Genomic DNA, 25,804 nt, shown 5'->3' with positions numbered 1-25,804 from the left:
GGCCACAACAGTGAGAGGCCCGCATACCGCAAAAAAAAAAAAAAAAAAAAAAAAAAAAAAAAAATAAAGAGTGGCAGCTGATTAAGACTCGCTCCCCATGCATAGGCATTTATGTCTTCATTCATTCAATCATTCAGTCATTCATTCATTCATTCAAACAAACATGCTCTGAGTACCCACAAGGCCCCTCAGTGCAGGGATTACCAGATGCCCCTCCCTTCCCCTTGGACTTGCAGACTGCTGAGGAAGACAGACAAAAAACTTGTCAAACCTGTAAAGGAGTATTTACAAACTCTGATAAAAGTCCTATGAAGGAGCAGGCAGTGAGAGAGAATAAAGTAGGGAGGGGCCTGCCACATTATCTAGCATTAGGGCCCATCCAAGGAGTACCTCATTCCCTAGGGATGTGTGCTTTTTAAGTTACTATTTACTCTTGATTAGGCATTTTACAATACTGAAAGGGTAGATATTAACTTGCAGAAAACTGTTAGCTAACAAATACTTCTTGTCTGACAGCAATGCAAATGAATTTTATCTTAGAAAACAGTATAATAATCCAGTTACAGTTTTATTGTGCTGTAGGGCATTAATCAATTTTATATGTAATTTAGCAATCTTATTCCAGCATTCTTTCTTTCCATGACTATAAATACTTCTGACTTTCTTGAACCAGCTTTACTACATGCTGGTTCCTTTGTTGATGAATTAATCTGACAGGACATACTTTAGATAGGATGGTGGGGACAGCCTCGGAATCCTGAAGAATAAGGAGGAGGAGCCAGCATGGGAAGGAGAGAGGGGAAAACAGACCGCTAGCAACCCAACACGTCGACATAACATATAGTCTTTCCTACAACAGGAAAAGAGGTGGCCCAGAAATGGCTAGAAGGCCAGTGAGGCTGGGGGACAGACTGCAAGCAAGAAGAAGAGGTTTGAGATGAGGACGGAGAAGTAGGCAGAGACTAGGTTATGCAGGGCCTTAGAGATCAGTGTAGGGACTCCGAACATAGCACTATGTACAACAAGCAACCACTGGGAGGGTTTCAAGAAGCTGGATAAAATGATCTGGTGGCTATTTTGAAAAGATCACTCTTACCGCTGTGTGGGAAAAGAGACTGGAGTAGAGAAGAGAGAAGGCCAAGAAACCAATGACAAAATCATCGTGGTGCTCAGGTGTGGCTGCAGGTGGCCTGGTCCAGCAGAGGCAGAGACATGGAGGGAATGGGCAGTGGATTTTGATGGATTATATTGTGAATGAGGGAAAGGGGGGAATCAAGAAGGGCTGCTAGGGCTTCCCTGGTGGCGCAGTGGTTGAGAGTCCGCCTGCCGATGCAAGGGACACGGGTTCGTGCCCCGGTCTGGGAAGATCCCACATGCCGCGGAGCGACTGGGCCCGTGAGACATGGCCGCTGAGCCTGCGCGTCCGGAGCCTGTGCTCCGCAACGGGAGAGGCCACAACAGTGAGAGGCCCACGTACCGCAAAAAAAAAAAAAAAAAAAAAAAAAAAAAAAAAAAAAAAAAGAAGGGCTTCTACCCACATGCTGTGCAGTGCAGCCAAAAAATAAGAAAAAATAAATATCAAAAAAAAAAAAGAATGGCTTTTAAGTTCCTGGCTTAAGCAACTGCATATGGTAGGGGTATTCAGCAAAATGGGAACGGCTAGGGGTTACAGGTTAACACACACATACACACAGGCACATGTCATTCATGAAATAAGGGTATGACTCTTACAAAAGGAGGGGCAGACTCACAACTGCTTGGGGGTGACAGGGCCTTTTAAAGGTAGTAGCCTTTCAGATTAGGTTCTCAGAGAGCATTCTCTTTGGCCTTCAAGGTTTGTGTCATCAAACATTAAGCTAATGGATTTAAAGCAACAAATCGGAAAATGCTAAGTAGCAGCTCAAAGTTTGGCCCAGTCTTGCCCTCATCCTTATGCAACATATGCTGACTGCAAATAACTATCATTTAATAAATCTTTAAATGAAGGAAGGAAATTCGGAATTAACTCTGAGTATACTTAAACCCTCAGAGGTAAAAGGCAGCATCAGGATTTATAAAATACAATGGAGAAAGCCTTGTATTTGGGAAAAGGGTTAATCCTTTACACAAGTGATAACTTAGTCCATCCCTTCCACCCCCTCCCTCCAGGAAATTAAGCTGTAGATCTGAGCACAAATCAGGTAAAAGACTTCAGTCTAACCAGATATAAGCAACAAAGGTGTCAGAAGTTTATTCTTTTATACAACAAAGCAGCTCTTAACTCTTCCAGAAGATGAAGTTGGGGGATACTACAATAAAGCTTAATGACCGTTTACAATGGAATGGAAACTATCACTGCCTACCACAAATTGAAATTCAGTGAGCTGTAACTTTGAACTAATCACAGCAAATGAATGATAGCAGTGACCGTTAGACAGCAAACCAGCCACTGAAATAATACTTCATCATGAAACCTATTTTGGAACCAAATTTTCTAATACTGAGGGATGCTTTGGGGGTCAGATTTTTTTTTCCCATTCGGAAAACATCCAGGATTACAGATTAGAGTCAGCACCTTACTAAACAGAAAGAATCATCCAGAAGAGGCTACTCTGCATAGCAATGAAGAGCATGGGAACTGGAGGCTGAGCTCCTGGTTAAAACGTTACAATCCTTAGGCAAGTTACTCAACCTGACCCACCGCAAAGCAGGAAGCGAGCCTTTATTCCATTAGGCACTGAGATTTCAATGGTACTTGTTATCACAGCTTATCGAAGGCAATGGAAACTGACACAATTATCTAATTTAGGTAGATGTCATGAGGACTAAATGAGACAGTGTCTGGCACCCACTAAGCCTTTAATAAATGTTAGCAGGATGATTGCGGCCTCCTGATGGTTAGTGTAAAAAGGCTTCATTTCCCATAGTCAAGCGATCAGAATGTTCTCTGCTATTTGCAGCTGTCCTACAAGGTTGTCATGGACGAACCATAAATCCTCAACCCACGTCGAGGTCCACCAGGGACTTCAGAGAACAGGTAGGAACAGCTGAGTGATTTTTATCTCAAAATGAGGAAAAGGAGGGGCTTCCCTGGTGGCGCAGTGGTTGAGAGTCCGCCTGCCGGTGCAGGGGACGTGGGTTCGTGCCCCGGTCCGGGAGGATCCCACGTGCCGCAGAGCAGCTGGGTCCATACCGCAAAAAAAAAAAAAAAAAAAAAAAAATGAGGAAAAGGACAAAGTTCCTGCATAGCTGTGTGGCCATAGGAAAGTAATTCATATCAGAGTGAACTCAAAAAGGACCTCAGCACATCCACTGAATAATCACCTTCTTTAAACAGCCTGGTAAAACCAGTACTGAAGCAGTGCAAATGATGCTAAGAGTTTGGGGCTTTACTTTTGGTTTAAGTGCTCAAGTATGTTGTGGGTTGGGGGCAGGGACAGCAAGGTAAGAAAATGGTAAATCAAAGCTTTGAGAAGATAAATTCATTCTGCAAAACTTTTGGTAGCCCCCGAGTACTTAACAATCATGAAAATAGTGCTTTGGGAATTGGGAGATTAAAAGATGATCATACCTGACGTGCCTGGCAGGGAAAGAAGAGAGACAGAAGGGGCAGTTCCACTCAAATTCTCCCAGTTACTCAGCCCTAACAGAGCCTTAAACGACATTATAGATTCCTCGAGTGGAAAATTAAACGGTCTTATTATTTTGCCACAGGCTCTAGAATCCCCATCCCAACTTCTGCCGGCTAAAGAACGAAATCTATTTTTAACTGCAAGTGAGTTAAAAGGAACTAATCTCAGGTCACTCTCTGAATTTTTTTCTCATTAAAAAAAAAAACACTAAGATACCTGGTAAGTTTTATTTTACTTTAAAGAAGAGTTAGAAGAAAGGAAAAATTCCACAAATGCTTATAGAACAGGCCTTAAACCCACTAAAAATAGTTCTCACAAACAGGAAACCTGTCATGGATAATAAAATGTATCAATGGGAGATACTTACCACATTTAATACTCTCTATCCGCACGGGGAGGCCAGACTGTGCTGCAGCAATTAATTTCAGGGCAACGTAAAACTGTGTTGGACCAAAATAACCAACCCGCTTGACACCACAGAGTTCTGTGATCTGAAAACAGACAAGAGAAGGGATGCTAAAAACTCCATTTCATAACAGCAAAATGAGACAAAATAGATTATGAAATCTCAAGGATTTCATGGGGTAACTAATCAAAAAGTCCCTGGAGAACCTACGGGTACACGCTGGTTGGATTCTTTTTCCTCCAGTTTGCAGGGAGGTTTTCAATTTGGATAATTCAATTCTACCTACGCATGATGTTTCAGGACTGGGTGATTATTCCTCCTCTTTCAAAGATAAAAATAAAGGTGACAAAAAGATGGCTGTTAAGCTTCTTACAAAACAGTGACTTTTTCAGGGGGTGGATTGTAACATACAAAGTCTAAAGTCTAGAAGTCACTGGGGTGAAAAGAGAACAGATTAGTCATAACCACTACTTGTGGATTATCCTAGTTGATCGAAATTAAAAGTGAGTTCATTTTTTTAATGATTTTTAAAATTAATTAATTTATTTAATTTATTTATTTTTGGCTGCGTTGGGTCTTCGTTGCTACACATGGGCTTTCTCTAGTTGCAGTGAGTGGGGGCTGCTCTTTGTTGCGGTGCGTAGTCTTCTCCTGGCGGTGGCTTCTCGTTGCAGAGCACAGGCTCTAGGCACGCAGCTTCAGTAGTTGTGGCTTGCGGGCTCCCGAGAGCAGGCTCAGTAGTTGTGGTGCACAGCCTTAGTTGCTCCGTGGCATATAGGATCTTCCCGGACCAGGGATTGAACCCATGTCCCCTGCATTGGTAGGCAGATTCTTAACCACTGCACCACCGGGGAAACCTGAGTTCATTATTTTTCAAGTTCTCAAGCAAAATGATTTCCTAAACATTAAAATTACATCTTGAGTGCACACTTCAGAGAAAAAAAGTAACATACACACAAATATTATCAAGATATTGCAATCTTTCATTTGCAGACCTTAAACTAACATGATATGCCCTATTGGTAGTTTAATTAAATATTCAATGACTTTTTTTGTGGGGGGGCTGCGCTGGGTTTTTGTTGCTTTGCTCGGGCTTTCTCTAGTTGCAGTGCGCAGTCTTCTCCTCGCAGTAGCTTCTCTTGCTGCGGAGCACAAGCTCTAGGCGCGTGGGCTTCAGTAGTTGTGGCTCACAGGCTCTAGAGCGCAGGCTCAGTAGTTGTGGCGCATGGGCTTAGTTGCTCCGCGGCATGTGGGACCAGGGCTCGAACCCATGTCCCCTGCATTGGCAGGCGGATTCTTAACCACCACGCCACCAGGGAATTCCCTTCAATGACTTCTTTAAAGTTACTTCAAAGTAACAGATACTCAAAAGTTCAAATAATAGTAAGTGGGGGTGAAGAAGTAAGAAGCACCCCCACTCCCTGTGCCCCAGAGGAAAACACTATACCTTTCTTCTAGAAATGTTCTCAGCATATATATATAGCACACACCTGTTTTTCTTGTTGCTTATTCAAACTTTATGAAAATAGAATACCACATACTATTTTGCAACTTGCTTTTTTTTTTTTTTTTCTTTTTGCGGTATGCGGGCCTCTCACCGTTGTGGCCTCTCCCGTTGCGGAGCACAGGCTCCGGATGCGCAGGCCCAGCGGCCATGGCTCACGGGCCCAGCCGCTCTGCGGCATATGGGATCCTCCCAGACCGGGGCACGAACCCGTATCCCCTGCATCGGCAGGCGGACTCTCAACTACTGCGCCACCAGGGAGGCCCGCAACTTGCTTTTCATTTAGCATCATCCCCTGAATATTTTTCTCTAGCGCACAGTTAAAATTACCGCTTTAACAACTGCATAATATTCTGCTATAAAGATACACTGTGCATTTTTTATTATTCTTAGTTGGTCTTATGGATAGAGTTTAGATTTCCTATAATTAACCTCACAAACACTTTCAGAACAAACTATAAACAGACACTAAGTAATCTGAAGAAAATTCCTATTAAAATTCAACTGGGATGTCAACAAAAAATAACAGAATAAGGGTCTCCAAAAATTCTCTCCTCCATCAGAGCAATGAGAAACCAACTAAAATGGACACAACTCTGGAAATTAACCAAAAGTCTGCAGCAATCCGGGGAGTGTTTATTCAAGAAAAACAGCTGAATCTCAGGAAGAACAGCAAGCTTTGTGGCATTTTAACTGGCCTTACTTCCATTCTCTCCCACCCGCATTCCAGGTATTTTCACTGTACTGCAGGCAACCCCAGCCTGCAGTCACAGTGAGACTGGCAGCCACAGAAGGGGTCAGGACAGAGCTGGGCTCCTTGGATGTGAAGACTAGTGTTTGTCATCAAACTCGGGTAGTTTTTGGCTATTATTTCTTCAAATATTTTTCTGGCCCGCTCTCTCTTTCTCCTGGTGGTACTTCTGGTACTTCAGTAGCCCACAGTCCGCCTCTCCTAGCCCTAAACTATGAGCTGGGGTTGGGGGGAGTGAGTCCTGTCTTCTCGGCTAGATGCACCGAAAACAGAGCCTCCACCATGTGGCACTGGTGGGGGTGGGGAGAGGAAGAGGTCGTGGCTCAAAGGCTGCTGGCTCACTGTTCTTACTAAGATTTAGGAGATTTTCTTGAATAAATGTTTCTACGTTTGCTGTATGTCTTCAGGTCAATTTCCAGAGACTTTAAATGATTATCCTTTACAGTTTTTACCAGTTAAGAGGCTGTTTCATTGGAAAGAGGATCTGCTGAGTTTCTCACACTGCCATTCCAAAGTCTCAACCCTCCCAGATTCATTCTTTTTTTTTTTTTTTTTTTTTTTTTTTGCGGTATGTGGGCCTCTCACTGTTGTGGCCTCTCCCGTTGCAGAGCACAGGCTCCGGACGCGCAGGCTCAGCGGCCACGGCTCACGGGCCCAGCCGCTCCGCGGCATGTGGGATCTTCCCGGACCGGGGCACGAACCAGCATCCCCTGCATCGGCAGGTGGACTCTCAACCACTGCGCCACCAGGGAAGCCCTGAACCTACACTTTTAACCACTACACTGTCCTGGCACACATTCCCTTACTCTGAACACTGGTTATAAGAAAGGCAACTTGAGAGAATTAGTAAAGTAGAATACAGAACAAAGGAACCCCCCCTCCACTGAACACATGTAACAAAACATGTAAGAAAAAGATGTTGATGTCTCTTTATCCAGTGGCTATATATGCTGAGTCACTCCCGTAACAGTTACCAAATGCTTAGCATATGCTAAGAACCGTGCACCTTTAGAACACCCTCTGAACGTTGGCCCTGCCTTTTACTAGATGTGTGATCTATGGCAAGTTACTTAACCCCTTCGTGCCTCACATCCACATCTATGTAAATTATGTAGCTGATCCGTAGGCAGAAAAAGGACCCATTTCTTTGATCAGTGTTCGGAGCTGGTGGGTGATGGAGAGTGAAGGTTTGTTAAGCAAAGACTAGCTAGATGTTGCAGTTCCTTCCATCTTTCTCAACTTCTTTTCAGCTATTTTAAGAGATAAGCCTATGAGTATAATTTCAGTTCTACATGGTATGACAATATTTATTTTAAAAATAATATTAATAATTTATTAAGAGCTTATTTATTTATTTAATTTTTTTTTGGCGGTACGCGGGCCTCTACTGTTGTGGCCTCTCCCGTTGCGGAGCACAGGCTCCGGACGCACAGGCTCAGCGGCCATGGCTCACGGGCCCAGCCGCTCCGCGGCATGTGGGATCTTCCCGGACCGGGGCACGAACCAGCGTCCGCTGCATCGGCAAGCGGACTCTCAACCACTGCGCCACCAGGGAAGCCCCAGATTCATTCTTGAGTGGAGAAGCAATAGGGTGTTATGGTAAAGAGAACAGTTCTTGGAGTAAATGACTTAGGTGTGAATCCTGGCCCTAGCACCAACCGGCTACCTGTATAACCTAAGGCAAGTTGCTTATCTCTTGTGCCTCAGTCTCCCCTTAAGTGTAAACAGGTACTTACCTCACGAAGGCTAAAGTAGTAGTGCCCACAATAGTGTCCATTCAATAAACATGCCATTGTCTAATTTTTTGGTCTACTTGTTTATTTTGTTCCCATTCTAGCTGCAAATTAGAATAACCTGAGGAGCTTTTGAAAAATAAAGAGACCTAGCCTCCACCCCCAAAGATTCTGCTTTAATTGGTCAGTGGTGTGGCCCAGGCATGGGTATTTTTGTAAAGCTCTCAAGGTAATTCTAATGTGCAGCCAAGGTTGAGAATCACTGCTCTTTGGTAATCTCATTCTTTCCCCAGGCTTCAGTGACCATCCAAATGCTAATGATCACCAAACCGCTCTCTCCAAACCTAAGAACTCAGATACTTCATGCACTTTTCCAAAACCGTACTGGACATCTCTACGTGGACACCCTAAGCCATCTTAGACATAACATAAATTAAATAAGCCCTACTCACTTGCCCCTCCCCACATATCCTTGAACCTGCAGATCTTCCAGCAGCCCTCGCCTCAGTTGCTGGCATCAACAATTCCATATCCCAAATCAGAAACTTATCTTCGACGCTAACCACATCCACATCTATCACAGAACCATCTGCCAAATCAAGGCTATCTTCTCCTCTGCCATGCCTTAATCCTTCCTAATATCTCACCTGGCCATCGTGACATATTTTATTTTTTAATAGAATTCACACAAATTACTGTACAGGGACAGGTTTCTTTTTTAAAGTGTGACTTTCATATAATAGTGCGTCAGTTTTCAAGGTGTACAAGGAGGCATCAATACTTATTATCAGAATTTGTTTCTAGAAGAAATGTTGCTCTTGAAACTTAAACTTTTTTCCAATGATTTATATATTTAGCTTTTTATTGAAGTATATCCCTATAGAAAAGCATAATATACAAACAGAAAAGCATACAAATAAGTGTATGGTATGTAGTTAGATGCGTTTTCACAAATTGAATACAACTACATAACGAGCACCCAGATCAAGAAATAGGGACTTCCCTGGTGGTCCAGTGGTTAAGACTCCACGCTCCAATGCAGCGGGCCTGGGTTTAATCCCTGGTCAGGGAACTAGATCCCACGTGCCGAAATGAAGATCCCGCATGCCATAGCTAGGACCCAGCGCAGCCAAATAAATAAATAATTTTTTCAAAAAAATGAAAGAAATCAAAACTTACAAGCCTCTAGAAGCCCCCCTTCGAAGCTCCTTTCAGTCACTACCCACCTGTCATCTTCCTAACTTCTAATACTACAGATTAGTCTTGCTTGTTTCTAAACTTGTTTGTGACATTCTTCCAAGCTGTTGAGTGAAACTGCGGTTCACTCATTTTTGTTGTCACTCAGTATTATTTATCCCCTGCCACTGGACATCGGTATGGTTTCCAGTTTGGGAGGGGCTTGGGGGGGAGTACTGAAAGTTCCAACCCTCTAACCATCTGGTCCCCTGGAAGCAGCCTCCAACCTTGCTACCTAGGGACTTTTCCAAAAGTCACCTCGTTAACATAACAAGACACCTTTATTGCTCTTATCACAGGAAATCCCAAGGGTTTTTGGAGCTCTGTGCCAGGAACTGGGTTGAAGACCAAATATATATTTCTTATTATAAAATCACATCACGATAGGCCATTTGCATGTAACTGATTCTCTACTAGGCTAAGCTCCATGAAACAGGGAGATGTATGTCTTACTCACCAGTTCCTTTCCCTGCCACGTTGATTATGCTTAATAAATAGTGGTTGAACAAATAATTTTCTCGAACCAGTCTCTCCTCAGCTCATCTTCCAACTCCAGTTCATCCTCCATAGTGCCTGCATACCTGCCTTTTAAAAGCTAACAATACTGTTCTCATGCTTAAAGGCATCTCAGCCTGGATCCCCACCACCTCAGGACAAAATCCTATCTTCTTAGCGCAGCATTAAAGTTCCTTCACAACCTGGCCCTGAGCAGCTTCTCTAGTTTCATCTCTGGACACACACATGCACACAATTCTGTAGCTGCATTCAGCTTCTCCTGCTTTCCCAAGCACATCCTGACCTTTTACATTTCTGTGCCTAAGGTACACGGCGCAGAAGATGGGAAACTAAACAGCCTTGAAGTCAAGGTTGGTCAGGCTGAAATCTAGTTTCCTCATATATATTGATAAAATAGAGATATTGTCTCTCCCATAAGACTATGAGGGAAAAAATTAAATAATGTACTAAATGAACCTGATATGATGCTTAGCAGTGTTCAATAATTGTTGGGTTCCATCCCATTCACCTCGACCTAGAACATCCTCATTCCCCACTAGATTAAACTCAAATGTTACTGCTCTGTAGCTCCTTCTCAAGTCACCAGGTATAGTCTCTTTTCCCAGTGTACTCTCTGACTATTCAAATGTCTATAAATGTCTATCACATGATACCTTATTGTCTTGGATTTGCTCCAAAATAAAAGGAGGAAAGGGAGTAACTGGAGAGTATGGGTGAAACAAGCATTACCAAGAGTTGAAAATGCCTGAAGTTGGGTGACAGGTTTGTGAGGGCTCATCCTCCTACTGTGTATGTTTGTATACATTTTGAAATTCTCCATATTCAAGCTTTTTAATGTCTATTTCGGCACTTATCAAATATTATAATTATCTGCTCCCATTAAAATGTCTTCTCTCCAAGGGCAATGGGTAACTTCTATTTATCTCCTAGCGCAAGGATAGGCATACAGGATACAGTCCAAAAAATTCTCCATCAAGTGAATGAAGCAACCCTCACAAATAAAAAGTAAGTGAGGTTTTTTTTTTTTTTCTGGCTGCATTGGGTCTTCGTTGTTGTGTGCGCGCTTTCTCTAGTAGCTGCAAGCGGGGTCTACTCTTCATTACAGTGCGCGGGGTTCTCACTGTCATCGCTTCTCTTGTTGCGCAGCACAGGCTCTAGGCATGCAGGCTTCAGTAGTTGTGGCCTGCGGGCTCTAGAGCGCAGGCTCAGTAGTTGTGGCACACAGGCTTAGTTGCTCCGTGGCATGTGGGATCTTCCCGAGCCAGGGCTCGAAGCTGTGTCCCCTGCATTGGCAGACAGATACTTAACCACTGCACCACCAGGGAAGCTCAAGTAATTGAGTTTTATAATACATTCCTTACTGTGAATAAATAAATTACACATCTTTGGATACAGGATTGCCTATACATGAAAAAAAACTAACATCATCAATATAGTCTTGCAGAGTAATTCCTTAATATTAAGAAATTGTAATCCTTGCGATATGAACAATTTAACAACTATATTTCAGTCAGTGTTAATTTATTATCAAGGTAAACTTCCTTTACCATAACTATCACATAGAACTAGAAAAGCTCTTAACTAAAGGTAACTGAAATTGCTGCTAAAATATTCACTATGATACTTCAAGACTAACACCCAGATCTGGCATTAGTAAACCGCCTCATTTACCTTGGAATCTGTCCTTTGCTCCCATATACCGGTAGAATCACTGCTTTGTAGCCAATGTAGAATATACACACATAAGTGAGGTAAGCCCATAGGCCACTCTTCTTGCTCTTTGTACACCAAATCTCCATGAGACATGCCAAGAACTTTCTGAAATAGTCAAGCCGCAAGGATGATAAATTATAGGCCTTTGGAACTTACATATGGAATCTCGTAAGCTTGAGACTTCTCAGTCCAAGATGCAGGTTAATTCTGTAAGTTTTTTTTTCTTTATTGAGGTTCAAAATGTTCTAAGTCTAAATTCTCCATGGAAAAGTTCTAAATTGTGGGTAGAAATGTTTTAATGCAATCTAAAGAAAAAATTGTGGTGCTTTATCCCAGATACTCAACTAGCAGGAGATATTTTATGTAACTGCTCCTTCAAACAGTCCCAGTTGCCAAGATTTTCTCAAAATAAAGAAAAAATGAAAAGACTCCACTCCTCTTCTTTAGTCTAAACTGCAAACCTGCAACCCTCTCAGCTGGATCCATCTTAGGTTACACATTGTGCAAAGTTCTAACACATAACAAGAACCTATGGACTCATGTTTGTTTTCTCAGGTGGAAGGCAAGAGATGGGAAGAAAAAAAAAGGAATGGATGAAATCAACTTCCTCACAGCCTACAGATGTACGCTCAACCGTCGGGGTGCTGGACACGCATCAGAAAAATTCACTGACCATTTGGGAGGAACCTGGACCAAGTTCTGGAAGAAGATGGAAGGCCACTAAAATAGCTTCCCTCCTACCTAATTCTGAAAGATTAAGTGGCTGTGCTGAGTAATCAGTCCACACCCGTTCCAGTTTGCCTGAAATAATACTTTCCTTCTGAGCTGAAATGTAATAAATTTTCAAAACTGTTCGAAGGTTTGAATAAGCTTCCTCCTTCAAGTATTTTTAAAGACTTCCTCAGAGAGATTTAAAAATTCAAAGTTCTGGCGTGAGGGGTTGGAAGAATTCTCCAAGAACATTAGCAGACCCCTATTTTCTACTCTCCCTCCACCACAGCTCCCCAAGTTCAGAGTCTCTGCTCACAAACCTACTCCTTCAAGTCCGGCCCCCAGACTCCTGAGACCTCACACACCATCCTCCACATTCCCTCCATGATATCTTATTAAAACAAGACCGCCCCCCCCAACTCAAGCAGGCTTCCGGGGCTCCTCGTGCCCTTTCTTGTAAAACCCAGAGCCCTGACCATGGTTTTCAGGCCCTCCCATCTAGCCCAAACTACCTTGCCAACAAGCCTGTCTCCTCCCCTTCCTGCATCCAAGGCTTCAGCCACTCCAGATGCCAACCGGCCTCTCAACACAGGACAGCCATGCAGGCCTCTCGGCACCTGGCATGTCTCCCATCTGGAAGCTGGATGTCTCCCCACTTCTTTTTTGTTTGTTTGTTTTTAAATGTTTCTTTCCTTTCTTTCTTTTCTTTCCTCCCTCCCTTTCTTCCTTCCTTCTGGCTGCGCTGGGTCTTAGTTGCAGCACATGAGATGTTCGTTGCGGCATTTGGACTTCTGAGTTGTGGCATGCGGACTTCTTAGTTGCTGCATGCAGACTCTTAGTTGCGGCATGCACGTGGGATCTAGTTCCCTGACCAGGGATCAAACCCAGGCCCCCTCCATTGGGAGCGCAGTCTTACCCACTGGACCACCAGGAAAGTCCCCCTCCCCACGTCTTTACCCACCAGACTCTTTCTTCAAATCACCTCAAGACCAACCTTATCTTTGAAACCATAGTCAATTCCATTCTGTATTCCCATAGTCCTTTTCACTACTTTTCTGTCACATCACTAGCCTTTTAATAGAGCAAAATCACTATTCTGGTCATTGTCTCCCGTGTACCCCATCTCTTTCCCATACCCCTCAAGTGCCCAGCACAAGGCAAGAGTATATCTTTATCATTTGTATCCCCCAGGACTTATACTTTACAATGCTTACTACATATTCGGTTGCTCAATGAATGTTTGCTGAATTAATTGGCTTTCACAGCCCATAGTACCAAAATGCTCTTCTTTCTCTCATCTTGTAATTACTTTTACAAGTGACTGCTAAATGGGCTTTAGTCATCTCACACCACAGAGCCCGAAGAGCTCCTGCAGGAATATAACAGAGTATTAGCTGCTCTGTCCCCTACCTGCGCAGCTAGGAGGGACCAGGCAGGGTCAGAGAATGAGGAGCAGACTGCACCACGCTCTGCCCTGGCCCTCGGCCCCCTACCCCTAGCCCTCCGCCCCCTACCCCTGGCCCTCGGCCCCCTTCCCCGGGCCCTCGGCCCCTTACCCCTGGCCCTCCGCCCCGTACCCCGAGCCCTCCGCCCCCTACCCCTGGCCCTCGGCCCCTAACCCTGGCCCTCGGCCTCTACCCCTGGCCCTCCGCCCCCTACCCCTGGCCCTCGGCCCCTACCCCTGGCCCTGGGCCCCTACCCCTGGCCCTCGGCCTCTACCCTTGGCCCTCCGCCCCCTACCCCTGGCCCTCTGTCCCCTACCACTGGCTCTCGGCCTCTACCCCTGGCCCTCCGCCCCCTTTCCCTGGCCCTCGGCCCCTTCCCCTGGGCCTCGGCCCCTACCCCTGGCCCTCGGCCCCTACCCCTGGCCCTCCGCCCCCTTTCCCTGGCCCTCGGCCCCTTCCCCTGGCCCTCGGCCCCTACCCCTGGCCCTCCGCCCCCTACCCCTGGCCCTCCGTCCCCTACCCCTGGCCCTCGGCCCCTACCCCTGGCCCTCGGCCCCTTCCCCTGGCCCTCCGCCCCCTACCCCTGGCCCTCGGCCCCTTCCCCTGGCCCTCGGCCCCCTTCCCCTGGCCCTCGGCCCCCTTCCCCTGGCCCTCCGCCCCCTACCCCTGGCCCTGGGCCCCTTCCCCTGGCCCTCGGCCCCTTCCCCTGGCCCTCCGCCCCCGACCCCTGGCCCTTGGCCTCACAATCTAGAACCCCTCAGTGGTGCTCCAGCCACTCAGTGCGCTAAAGATTCATCACGGCCTTCTGCCCCCAGCCTCCTTCTGCTTAGCATACCCCAGGAGACGCCAGCCTCCACAGAGGCCCCTCGAAACCAGAAATAAAGAGGATTTAAAGTACATGCGTATAAGCTGTACCTCAGCCTCTCGGGAAACAGCTGAAGAGTCAGGTCTACTGTCCTGGGTTTTCCTTTCCCACTCATGTAAACGTTCTAAATATCAAGAGGGACTTTCAGTCCAGAGGGACCTGGGTGAGCCACCCAAGAAAATATGAACCCCCAGGTCTGATCACCCAACATGAGGCGCCCCAGCACATGCCTAAGCCAAAGCCTCATCCCGTTAAAGAGAAGACAGACATTCAGGGCTCACGTGTGATTTCAGACACGGAAGCCCACTAATACCTGAAAGTACTTATTAAAGTATCCTGGGCACCTCCCCACTGAAAGTACCACACGCAGTGCCAAGACAGGAAGTAAGCCGTGCTGAATGAAACGACTTACTCTTTTCTCTCTCATCCCCCCCCAACTCCCTTTTCCTCCCTCCCTCTTTTTCCTCCCTCCCCCACCTCTAAATAGTTTACTATTCACCTACCAAAACAGGACTATTCTCCTACACTATCCCCCCATCATCACCACATCTGAGGGAGTCACCATTAGTATTATCACACAACATATGGTCCACACTCTCATGTCCTCAATCGTCTTAAAAATGGCCTATAGAACTGAATTTCCCTTCTCCCATCCAGGATTTAATCAATGTTCGTGCATTACATTTTTATCTTATGTCTCCTCTGTCTTTCCCTAATCTAAAACAATGCCACCTCCGTTCTTCATTGACACTCAATCCTTTCAGGAGTTCAGGCCAGTTGTCCTGCAGAATGTTCCACATTTTGGATTTCTGTTTCCTTGGGATAACATTCAAGTCAAACATTTCTGGCAAGAACACCACACAGGTGGTACTGTGATATAGTAAGAGGTACACAACAGTGAGGGGTACGTAATTTCCAAACATCCCACCACTAATTGCCAAGTTTGGCCATTTGGTTAAGACGGTGACTGCTAGATCTCTCCACTGCAAAAACATATTTTCACATAGTACATTGAGACCATTTGAAAATTCTATCCCCTGACAAATCAGCTTTTGACTCTGCCCAATACTAATTCCAAGTAAGTCTAGCTAAGTTATATCAGCATCTACAGAACTGGAATCTTAACACAAAAATCGTAACAAACATGGGGATGATATTTATTCCATGAGGTGGCTGTCCTTACCTCCAGTTTATGCACAAATAAATGCCACAACTCAGAAAGTTCAGTGAGATGTTCAAGGTCACAGGTTCAGAGCCAGTACTCAGACCTACATGTGCCTGGGTCCAAATGTAAAGGTTTTTCCATTACATCAGGGGTTGGAAAACTGATGCTCATGAGCCGAATCTGGCCCACTGCCTGGTCTTGTATGTGCTGAGAGTGGTTTTTACAGACGAACATTTGCAGTCAATTTGATGACACGGAACACTAACTTTGAACTCTGTGAGGTAAAACGTTATCCCCAAAACAAAAATTCCATACTTCTTACTACTAGATCTGTACTAATCCCCCCCGCAAAAAAAAAACTTGTACTCAATTATCATATTTTGAATTCTGTCAATAAAAACTTTGTGGAAGTTTGCTTTCTCTCTTGTCATATAAATACCTATACAATATCCTCAATTTTGCCTCTTGGCCCTCAAAGCCTAATATTTACTACCGGGCCCTTTACAGAAAGGGTTAGCAAGCCCTGATAAGACACTGCCTCCCAGAGCAATGCACGACATCCTGCAGATATGCTCAAAGCCAGGCAGAAAGGTATTTTCCTAAACTAATCAGCTACACTAAGTAAATTCCAACTTAAACAGTGAACAGTTCCAGTAGAAGAAAAGAACACACATGTATCTCCCACCGCATTTTCCACCCATTTATATACATTTGTTTAAAATTTTCAGGAGCTTTTGAACTAGGGCTTCCTACATTACTATAAACTTCCACAGCAACCAACTGGAGCCAACTTTCAGATATCAGCAAAATCTATACAATAATTCACATGCTAAAAATGATATTTTGCTTTTTTCACCCTTATTGAGGTAGTATAATTGACAAATAAAATTGCCATATATGTAAAGTGTACAATGTGATGACTTAATGTACGTATAGACTGTGAAAGGACTCCTACCATCGAGTTAATTGACACATTCATCACCTCTCATATTTACCTTTTTTGTGTGTGTAAGAACACTTAAGTTCTACTCTCTAAACAAATTTCACTTACACAATACCATTATCAACTACAGTCACCATGTTATACAGTAGATCCTCGTATCTTATTCATCTTAGGGCTGAAAGTTTGTACCCTTTCACCAGTGACTCTCCCTATTTCCTGCACCCCACAACCCCTGGCAACCACCATTCCATTCTGTTTCTATAAGGTCAACATTTTTTTTTCTTTTTTTAGATTCCATATATGATACCATGCAGTATTTGTCTTCATCTGTCTTATTTCACTTATTTGCTTTTTAGTTTTAAAAGGAGAAGGTGTTATAAATCTTCATAACCATTCTTTGAAAACATCCCTATGCATCTGGAACACATAATGATCCAAGATCTCCCAACATGTAAGCTACTCCCAAGTTGCAAATCAATTTTGGAAGCTCCATTACCTTTCAGATCCCCCAAGATGCCATTTAATTTAGGACCAGAGAGACTATACTAAATTGCAGACCAAATCCAGCCAAGATAATTAATTGATAGATGAATGAATGAATGAATGAATGAATGGCAGAGGTTATGACCCCAGATCCAGCTTGTCAACATTTGTGGCCCAAGGTCAAAACTCACCCCAGTAGTAGGGAAGACCCAACCTGCCACTCTGGCTCAGATGGAATCTGAACAGGGAAAAGACTCTGGGCGAAAAACCAGGAACTTATACACTGCCAATGGAAGCACAGAACAGTATAGAGACCATTTGGCAACATCCATAAAAATTACAATAAAAAAAATAATTATAATCAAACTTTGGATCTAGCGATTCTACCTCTAGGAATTTACATTCCACTTTATACAAGCAAAATGACATACGTACAAGTTCATTCAATATGTATCACCTAAGATACAGATTTGAAAACAACCAGAGGTCCATCATCTAAAATATTAATCAATCGTGGTTCATCCACACAATAGAATTCTAGGCAGCTCTAGTAGAGATCTGTCATATCTGTGATTGCCCATCATGTCTTAAAAAGGCTTTCTCGGGCTTCCCTGGGGGCACAGTGGTTGAGAGTCTGCCTGCCGATGCAGGGGACACGGGTTCGTGCCCCGGTCCGGGAAGATCCCACATGCCGCAAAGCAGCTGGGCCCGTGAGCCATGGCCGCTGAGCCTGCGCGTCCGGAGCCTGTGCTCCGCAACGGGAGAGGCCACAGCAGTGAGAGGCCCGCGTACTGCAAAAAAAAAAAAAAGGCTTTCTCCACTGAGAAATTTCTCATATTACAAATCTCACCTCCCAGCTTGAAAGCTGAGAATCAAATTCCTAGGCTCCTCTGCGGCTAAACTGCAAACATGTGACCAGGTCTCCATGACGGCAATATCCACACAAGACTTTGCTTGAGAAGTAAGAAGTGTAAGACAAGAGACTCTGCTCAGAGCTTCTACTTTTGCAGGGGAAGCTGCCTTCCTGGCTCAGGATGACAGTGGAAGCAACTGCGGTCCAGTCAAATCCCTGCTACCTGCTGCTCAGTACAGGCAGGAGCACGGGGGGCTCCCACCTAATACTAGAACTATGCACGGCTTGGCCATTGTTTCTGGAAAGTTAGATGCCCCCTGTTCTTCCAGCCCTCCAAACGATTCCATAAGTTACCTAAAAATCCTAATACCTTTTTGGCTTAACCATGTGGAGTGGATTCAGTTGTTTGCCACAAAAACCACCAACTAAAAAAGAATGAGGAAGCTCTTTGTGCACTCATATGGAAAGATCATTAGGTTAAACTGCTGAAAAGAAAAAAGCAAGACACACAGTAGGGCATGGCAGGTATTCTTTTAAAAGGGGTTGAATCTAGGGCTTCCCTGGTGGCGCAGTGGTTGAGAGTCCGCCTGCCGATGCAGGGGACACGGGTTCGTGCCCCGGTCCGGGAGGATCCCACATGCCACGGAGCGACTGGGCCCGTGAGCCATGGCCCCTGAGCCTGCGCGTCCGGAGCCTGTGCTCTGCAACGGGAGAGGCCACAGCAGTGAGAGGCCCGCGTACTGCAAAAAAAAAAAGGGGGGGGGAGGTGTTGAACCTAGATGCATTGACTTATATATTCATATGCTATCTCTGGAAATTGAAGCCAACAAGCTTAGCTGCAGCTGCTTCCAGGGAAGGGAATAGGTTGGCTAGGGTACAGGGGTAGGGAAGAGTTTACTGTATTTCATTTTGTACCTTTTGAATTTTGAATCATGTGAATGTATGATCTATTTTTTAAAATGAATTCAGAAAAGTTGTAAAGAGAAAGAGACAAAGCCTGGACTTCCCTGGTGGTGCAGTGGTTAAGAATCCACCTGCCAATGCAGCGGACACAGGTTTCAGCCCTAGTCCAGGAAGATCCCACATGCTGCGGAGCAACTAAGCCCATGTGCCATAACTACTCAGCCTGCGCTCTTGAGCCCATGAGCTGCAACTACTGAGACAGGGCACCTGGAGCCCATGCTCCACAACAAGAGAAGCCACTGCAGTGAGAAGCCCACGCACAGCAACAAAGATTAGCCCCTGCTCACCACAACTAGAGAAAGCCTGTGTACGGCAACGAAGATCCAACACAGCCAAAAATAAAATAAATTAAAATAAATAATTTTTTTTAAAAAAGAGACAAAGCCTAAATCCATGTCAGCAAGAACTAGTATAGACATACCCCCAAACCATTCACCTGTCACCTGCTCGAAGGGCGATTTCAAAACAATGTGCCCAGCTGGAGAAAGCTACAAAAGTCCTCCCTCAACAAGCACAGATTTCACACACACAAAGTGCTCTTTCCTCTAAGTTGTCAACATAGGACAAGGCAGCAGCTTGCTTTATCATTTTTTTGATCTCTATTTTATTTATTTCCTCTCTGATCCTTATTATTTCCCTCCTTCTGACTTTACGGGTTTTTTGTTGTTCTTTTTCTAATTCTTCTAGGTGGTAGGTTAGGTTGTTTATTTGAGATTTCTCTTGTTTCTTTGAGGAAGGTCTGTGTCGCTATGAAGTTCCCTCTTAGGACTGCTTTTGCTGCATCCCATAGATTTTGTACGGTTGTGTTTCCATTGTCATTTGTCTCAAGGTTTTTTTTTTTTTTTTTTTTTGCAGTACGCGGGCCTCTCACAGTTGTGGCCTCTCCCGTTGCGGAGCACAGGCTCTGGACACACAGGCCCAGCGGCCATGGCTCACGGGCCCAGCCGCTCTGCGGCATGTGGGATCTTCCCAGACCGGGGCACGAACCTGTGTCCCCTGCATCGGCAGGCGGACTCTCAACCACTGTGCCACCAGGGAAGCCCTCTCAAGGTATTTTTTAATACCACCTTGCTTTATAAAAACTAGTCATCTTTGTCAAAGGTAGCTCTATCTAGCTGGGTGACCATGCAGAAGGCACCTGACCTCCCTCAGTCTTCCGCGTCATCTACTGGAATGAAGCAGTCAGACTATATAGAACACAAAGCTTTCTCTAGATCCAAAAATTCTAAAAAAAGGAATTGTATGGGTGAAAGCTAAAACTATGGTTTGAACCTCTCCCTCTGGCACTTACCACTTCTACTTGTATTATGGTTCTGAGGATACCTGCTACATCCCCCTAAAACAAGGCTGTAAGTCTCTTGAGGGCAAGTCCTGGATTTCTTTATAAAAACCATCCTTGTATTCCCCACAGCACACATCCCATTGATTTCTCGTTAGGAAGGCTTATGGAATGAATTAAATATGCCTACTTTGACTTAACTCTTCACTCACTAATAGAACCCCTATGCATGTTGCTTTGTACCTCTGAATTGTGACTTACAGGTGAATATATCAACCTATCCCCCCCCAAAATTTTTAAGTTTTAAAGGATAGCAAGAACCTGACGTGAGCTCAGGTAAATCATTTTGTAATCACCAAATTTCAAGCAAGCAAAGGCAAAGAGAAACACAGTTGACCCTTGAACACAGGTTTGAACTGCACAGGTCCACTTATAACATGGATTTTTTTTTTCAATAGTAAATACTACAAGAGCTGAAGCTGGTTGAATCCACAGATGTGGAGGAACCGTGTATATGGAGGGCAGACTCCAAGCTACATATGGATTTTCAACTTTGGAGGATCAGCGCCCCTAATCTCCATGTTGTTCAAGGGCCAACTGTACAACATATCTTCCCAGGGTTTTGAATGTACTCTTGTTTTGTTTTCGTTCGGTTTGTTTTGTTTTGGTTTGGTTTGGTTTGGTTGGCGGGGGCGGGGGGGGGACAGGGGACGGAGAAGGAACATTTTTGTATTAAAAGACAAAAATATGGGGCTTCCCTGGTGGTGCAGTGGTTGAGAGTCCGCCTGCCGATGCAGGGGACGCGGGTTCGTTCCCGGGTCTGGGAGGATCCCACACGCCACGGAGCGGCTGGGCCCGTGAGCCATGGCCGCTGGGCCTGCGCGACCGGAGCCTGTGCTCTGCAGCAGGAGAGGCCACAACAGTGAGAGGCCCACGTACCGCAAAAAAAAAAAAAGACAAAAATATGCTAAGGAGTCAAATATGATATTAATATGGCTCTTAAAGACAGGAATTCAAAGAAATTCAACACTTAGGCTAGCTTCTTTGGTTTTTGCACGGTGGACTGGCATATATAGGTTTGACAGAGTGATTCTACAGATTTTTTTCATCATGCACCTAGATCGTCTTTTGGAATGAGGAAGGATTATTGGTAGTGAAGAGATTTGATAACAATGATTTCTCATTATGACTTTTGTTATCTAGGCCTTCTTCGGCAAGCCAGTGCCATAGCTCTGGAAGCTGCCCAAGCCAGCTGCACACATGCAGGCATGCTCCTCAGGGTCAGGAGTTCCTCGGGGCTGGCACCTGCCCAGGGAGAAACCGGGATCTAACAGCTCAAGGCGGAGGAGAGGGGAAGAGCGCACCGGGGGTGAACCACGGAGGTACAAAGGAAACACCCCCCCACACCACAAGAAGAGAGTCACTGTGATGGAGGAGAACGGTTAGGGGAGGAGAACAGTAGAATCCCCAGTAAGAACTAATCTTCACTGATGGCCGACTGTGCGCCAGGCACTCTCTTAAACGCCAGTAATTGATGAGATGAAGGAAACATACACACACACAAAAGCAGTCTTAACACTAGAACTGAATTAAAATGCAATTACAGGTCAGATTACAAAAGAAACTTTGGGGATTCTGGCCTAGGTTTCTAGCCTCTGCACATCACAGTATTTCATACTGCTGGAAGCAGGAAAATCTCAGGTGAACACACATGCTGCCAGGATCATACAAAGCTTTTACTGGTTCTGGCAACTCAGACTTACCTCAGCAGCCAAAGGGTTCGCTTTTCAATTTGTTAACTGACATTTTTAGTGCTTTTCATAAATAAAGTTACAGGCTGAGGTTATTTGGTATTTTTATAAGTTTGTTGATTTCGGTCCATTCTATATTTTGTATCTTTTATTTTATACATACTTGTGCGCACACACACGCGCACACACACACTCATACACACATTTCTTTTTTAAAGAAACTAGTGCCAAAAAAATGAGAGAGAGAAAGGAATAAAGAAACTAGTGCCTCAGCGAGATGAACAGAGCACGCCAGGACATCTCACGTAAGTGGAGCATCCATTTATTATACACAGATCCTTGAAATGCTTCAGAGGGAATGAACAAGTGCAAGTTCAGTCTCAGATCACACCAGAGTTCTCAGTCTCCAGTATGAACCCACACAGATTGGAACCTTCCAGCAGAGTTAAACTTACACCAGAACAGCAGTTTCTGGTGGGGTAGGCAACCTGACTTCATTAATTGGGTTTCTTTGTCGAGTTCCTAGTGAAGACCCTATCCAACTGTTAAAATAACAAACGCCCCACTCACCTCCCCTCTGAGGATGCTGACCCCCGTCAAAGCAGGCTACTGCAGGGCATCAAAGCTGGAGACGGCCCCTCCCTGTTCAAGACAGTTCTCCTCCACTCAGCATGGCCTTGTGACAACCAGCACACTCAGTCCCCTGCATCATCATGGCAAATCCAGATGGCTTTTAGGGGCTTCAGCCCAACTAGCTGGAACCCAGCCCCAAGCCTATCCTGCTATTGCTCCTACTGTGACCCAGTGGCTACATTATATTGCCCAAACCCACCTCTTTCCATGACCAAATAAATCCCCTTTCTATGCCCCAGCTACACACGTCCATCCTCTTCCCTCTCTAGCATGACAGACACCCATCACTGAAGGCCTGGCCTTGCTCTCACCTGTCTGTCCTTGTCCTGCACCTCACCCCCAGCTACCTGCTGACACTTCCCTGATGCCCAAACTTTCCCTGCTCTTAGATCTCCTGCCAATGAGCTGTGCTTGCCAGGAGGGAAATCCCTATGACCCAGGCGGATCTGCTAGCTCCTCCCTTCAATCACATGGAGACACTAATTCATCAGCCCAGACAGACTGCATTGCCTGACCTGATACAATGCACCCGTCCCCCTAAACAGGTGCCCCCACCACAATGGATGAGCTGAGACCTAGGTCCTGATTCCTCCCAAGGTATTCTTTCCCAAGTCCGCTCCACTTTCACAAGTCATGCCTAAAGATTTGACAACTTAGAGATACTTGACACAGAAAGAAGAGTCCCTGCCCTCAAAGGGTTTCTAATCTGTTATGGACTGAATGTCTGTGAACCCCCCAAATTCATATGTTAAAACCTTACCCGCCAGTGTGACGATATTAGGAGATGGGGCCTTTGAAAGGTGATTAAGGGGACTTCCCTGGCTGTCCACTGATCAAGACTCTTGAACTGCAGGCGGCACAAGTTTGGTCCCTGGTCAGGGAACTAAGATCCCACAAGCCACGCAGCAAGAAAAGAAAGGTGATTAGGATGAGATGAGGTCATGAAGGTGGAGCCCTCAAGAATGGAACTTGTGCCCTTACAGAGTCACAAGAGAGCTTGCTTCCTCTCTCTGCTCCCCACCATGTGAAGACACAGCCAGCAGTCAGCAGTCTGCAACCCAGAAGAGGGCCATCACCAGAACCCAGCCATGTTAGCACCCTGATCTCAGACTTCCAGCCTCTAGAAATGTGAGAAGTAAATTTCTGTTGTTTATAAGCCACTCAGTTTGTGGTATTTTGTTACAGCAGCCTGAGCTAAGTAAGACATAATCAGATTGGGGTGTGTGTATCTAAGAAGTCTGAGGAAAAAGGATGAACATTCCTCAAACACCCACTACCCACCCTCCAGGCAGTATACTTTTCTCTTTTATGTTTCATTTCTAACATTTAAACTAATCCTACATAAATGGTTTTTCAGATAAGTACTTCAGGGTTTAGAAAGGTTATTAGAGAAATTCTGGAAAATGAGAAACCACCTGAACTGAAAGATCTTGCCGCCCGACAATTTCTATTACAGATGTCATGTGAACCAAATTCACTGAGCGAATAGGCAACCCCTTATGTTCACTAAGATACCATCCATTCAGTCCTCTTAGGTAGCACACTATGGCAGTGAATGGAATCGGGCTCACCAACTGAAAGATACACACTATCTGCACCTTGGCAGCCAGATAATACAAATTAGGTCCCACGATTCCCTGGCCTTCCAAATGGCCATGGACACACGTGTGAGAGAAGGAGCAGGTGTAAAGGGTACAGCCTCAGAACTCAGTATATTCTCTCAAATGAACCAAGGAATGAACCACAAAGCACATTCCATCCTAACTGTGTTGTAACCAGCTAAGCTAACCAGAGTACAGAACAGAAACTGATTAACATTTGCCACTTTTCTTTTGCTGCCCAGCATCAGAACCCCTTGCCAATGTTTATGAAATTTTCCACCTGCCTCCAGCTCAATAAGCTAAAAATGTCAGATACCCACTTTTGTGATTTCTCCTCTATCAGGGTATGGACACAGCACTTAAGCTTGGCCAGATACAACACACAGGTGTTTGAATCAGTAGTGAGTGATGTGAGGCAGCAGGAAGAGTAGATCATTGTATTCTGGGAACAGCAGCAACCCCAGTGCCCAGGGGCGGCAAGGTGCCCAGCCTCATGCCCGACGTCCAGGGCAGGCAATGTGTGCTGTGGCTGGAGGCATCCAATATTCAGCAGCTACAGTTCCAACATCCTCACCGGACCAATTCTGTGCTGTAATGTGCCTGTTGTTCTGGCACTGTTGCCCCTTAGCTGTGCATATTTCAAGATGTTTCTCCAGTTTTCCGAAAGAAAGACTGAGCTACCCAACATCTTGCCAATAAACTCCCTTTCTGCCTAAATTACCCAGAGGTAATTTCTGTTACTAATGGGACAGTGTTACTAAGAATCCTGGGTGTTACAGAGGACAGGTCAAAGGCAAGCCTTGACTGGTCCAGAGCATCCACACCTGGCTGTATCGATCATTTACTGCTGCAAAACAAACCACCCCAAAACTTTAAAACAACATTTATTTAGTTCATAGTTCTGGGGATCAGCAATGTGGGCTGAGCTCAGCTGAGCAATGATACTCATCTAAGCCAGACTCTGCTGAACTCAGGTGGGACTCGCTTATGCTTCCGCAGTTACCCTTGGGCTGACTGGGTGCCTCCATTCTCCACATGGCCTCTCACCCTCCAGCTGGTGAGCCTGGGCTTTTTCACATGGTGGCAGAGTTCCCAAAGGAGCAAGAAATGAAGCTGAAATCCTTCTTCAGGCCTAGGTTCAGAACTTACCCAAGGTCTCTTCCACTGTATACTATGGTCAAACCAAGTCACAAGGCCAGGCAAGACTCTAAGGCTGGAGACACAGGCTCCAGCTCTTGATGGAAGGAGCTGCACAGTATCGGGGGAATTTTGAAATCTACCATACCTGACTGTTTCATACATAGCCCCATGGGGAAGCTGTCACAATAAGGATTCCGATTTATTAGAACTGCTTACATCTAGAACCTGTGCTCTCACAACCATTCCCTTTGACCACCACCAATGCCAGCCACTGATTCAACAATACCTAACTAGAAGCAATAAACACACAGTGCTGAGCCTGCCAACTCTGCAGCCTGTGGACAGTTTTGTACAGGGCAGGCCCCTTGGATTTCTCTTACTGTAGGGCATGCTGAAGATTATGGACTAGAATCATGTGGCATCAGACAACCAGATCTCTGGCTCTGGGCCTTTCTTTCTCTGAACCTCAGCTTTCCTCCCTGGCAAAGCTCAAAATCAACAT

At 45.2% G+C, this 25,804-nt stretch overlaps 1 protein-coding gene across 5 annotated transcripts in view; it reads right to left on the bottom strand.

Annotated features, from left to right (window-relative positions):
- Positions 1-25,804, bottom strand: part of REPS2 (RALBP1 associated Eps domain containing 2) — a 238,102-nt gene that overhangs the window by 164,338 nt on the left and 47,960 nt on the right. For 4 of the 5 annotated variants that reach the window (XM_082609610.1, XM_082609612.1, XM_082609611.1 and 1 more), the window contains exon 2: positions 3,979-4,102. In XM_082609610.1, the coding sequence (XP_082465736.1) occupies positions 3,979-4,102 (124 nt within the window). Of the gene's footprint in view, positions 1-3,978; positions 4,103-11,428; positions 11,501-25,804 lie in introns of those variants that run through there. The other variant, XM_082609614.1, reaches the window with a different exon arrangement.

The sequence above is a fragment of the Mesoplodon mirus genome (genome assembly GCF_964341445.2).
Source record: "Mesoplodon mirus genome assembly, chromosome: X".
NCBI classification, from domain to species: Eukaryota; Metazoa; Chordata; class Mammalia; order Artiodactyla; family Ziphiidae; genus Mesoplodon; species Mesoplodon mirus.
This window is presented reverse-complemented; position numbering and strand designations above follow the sequence as displayed.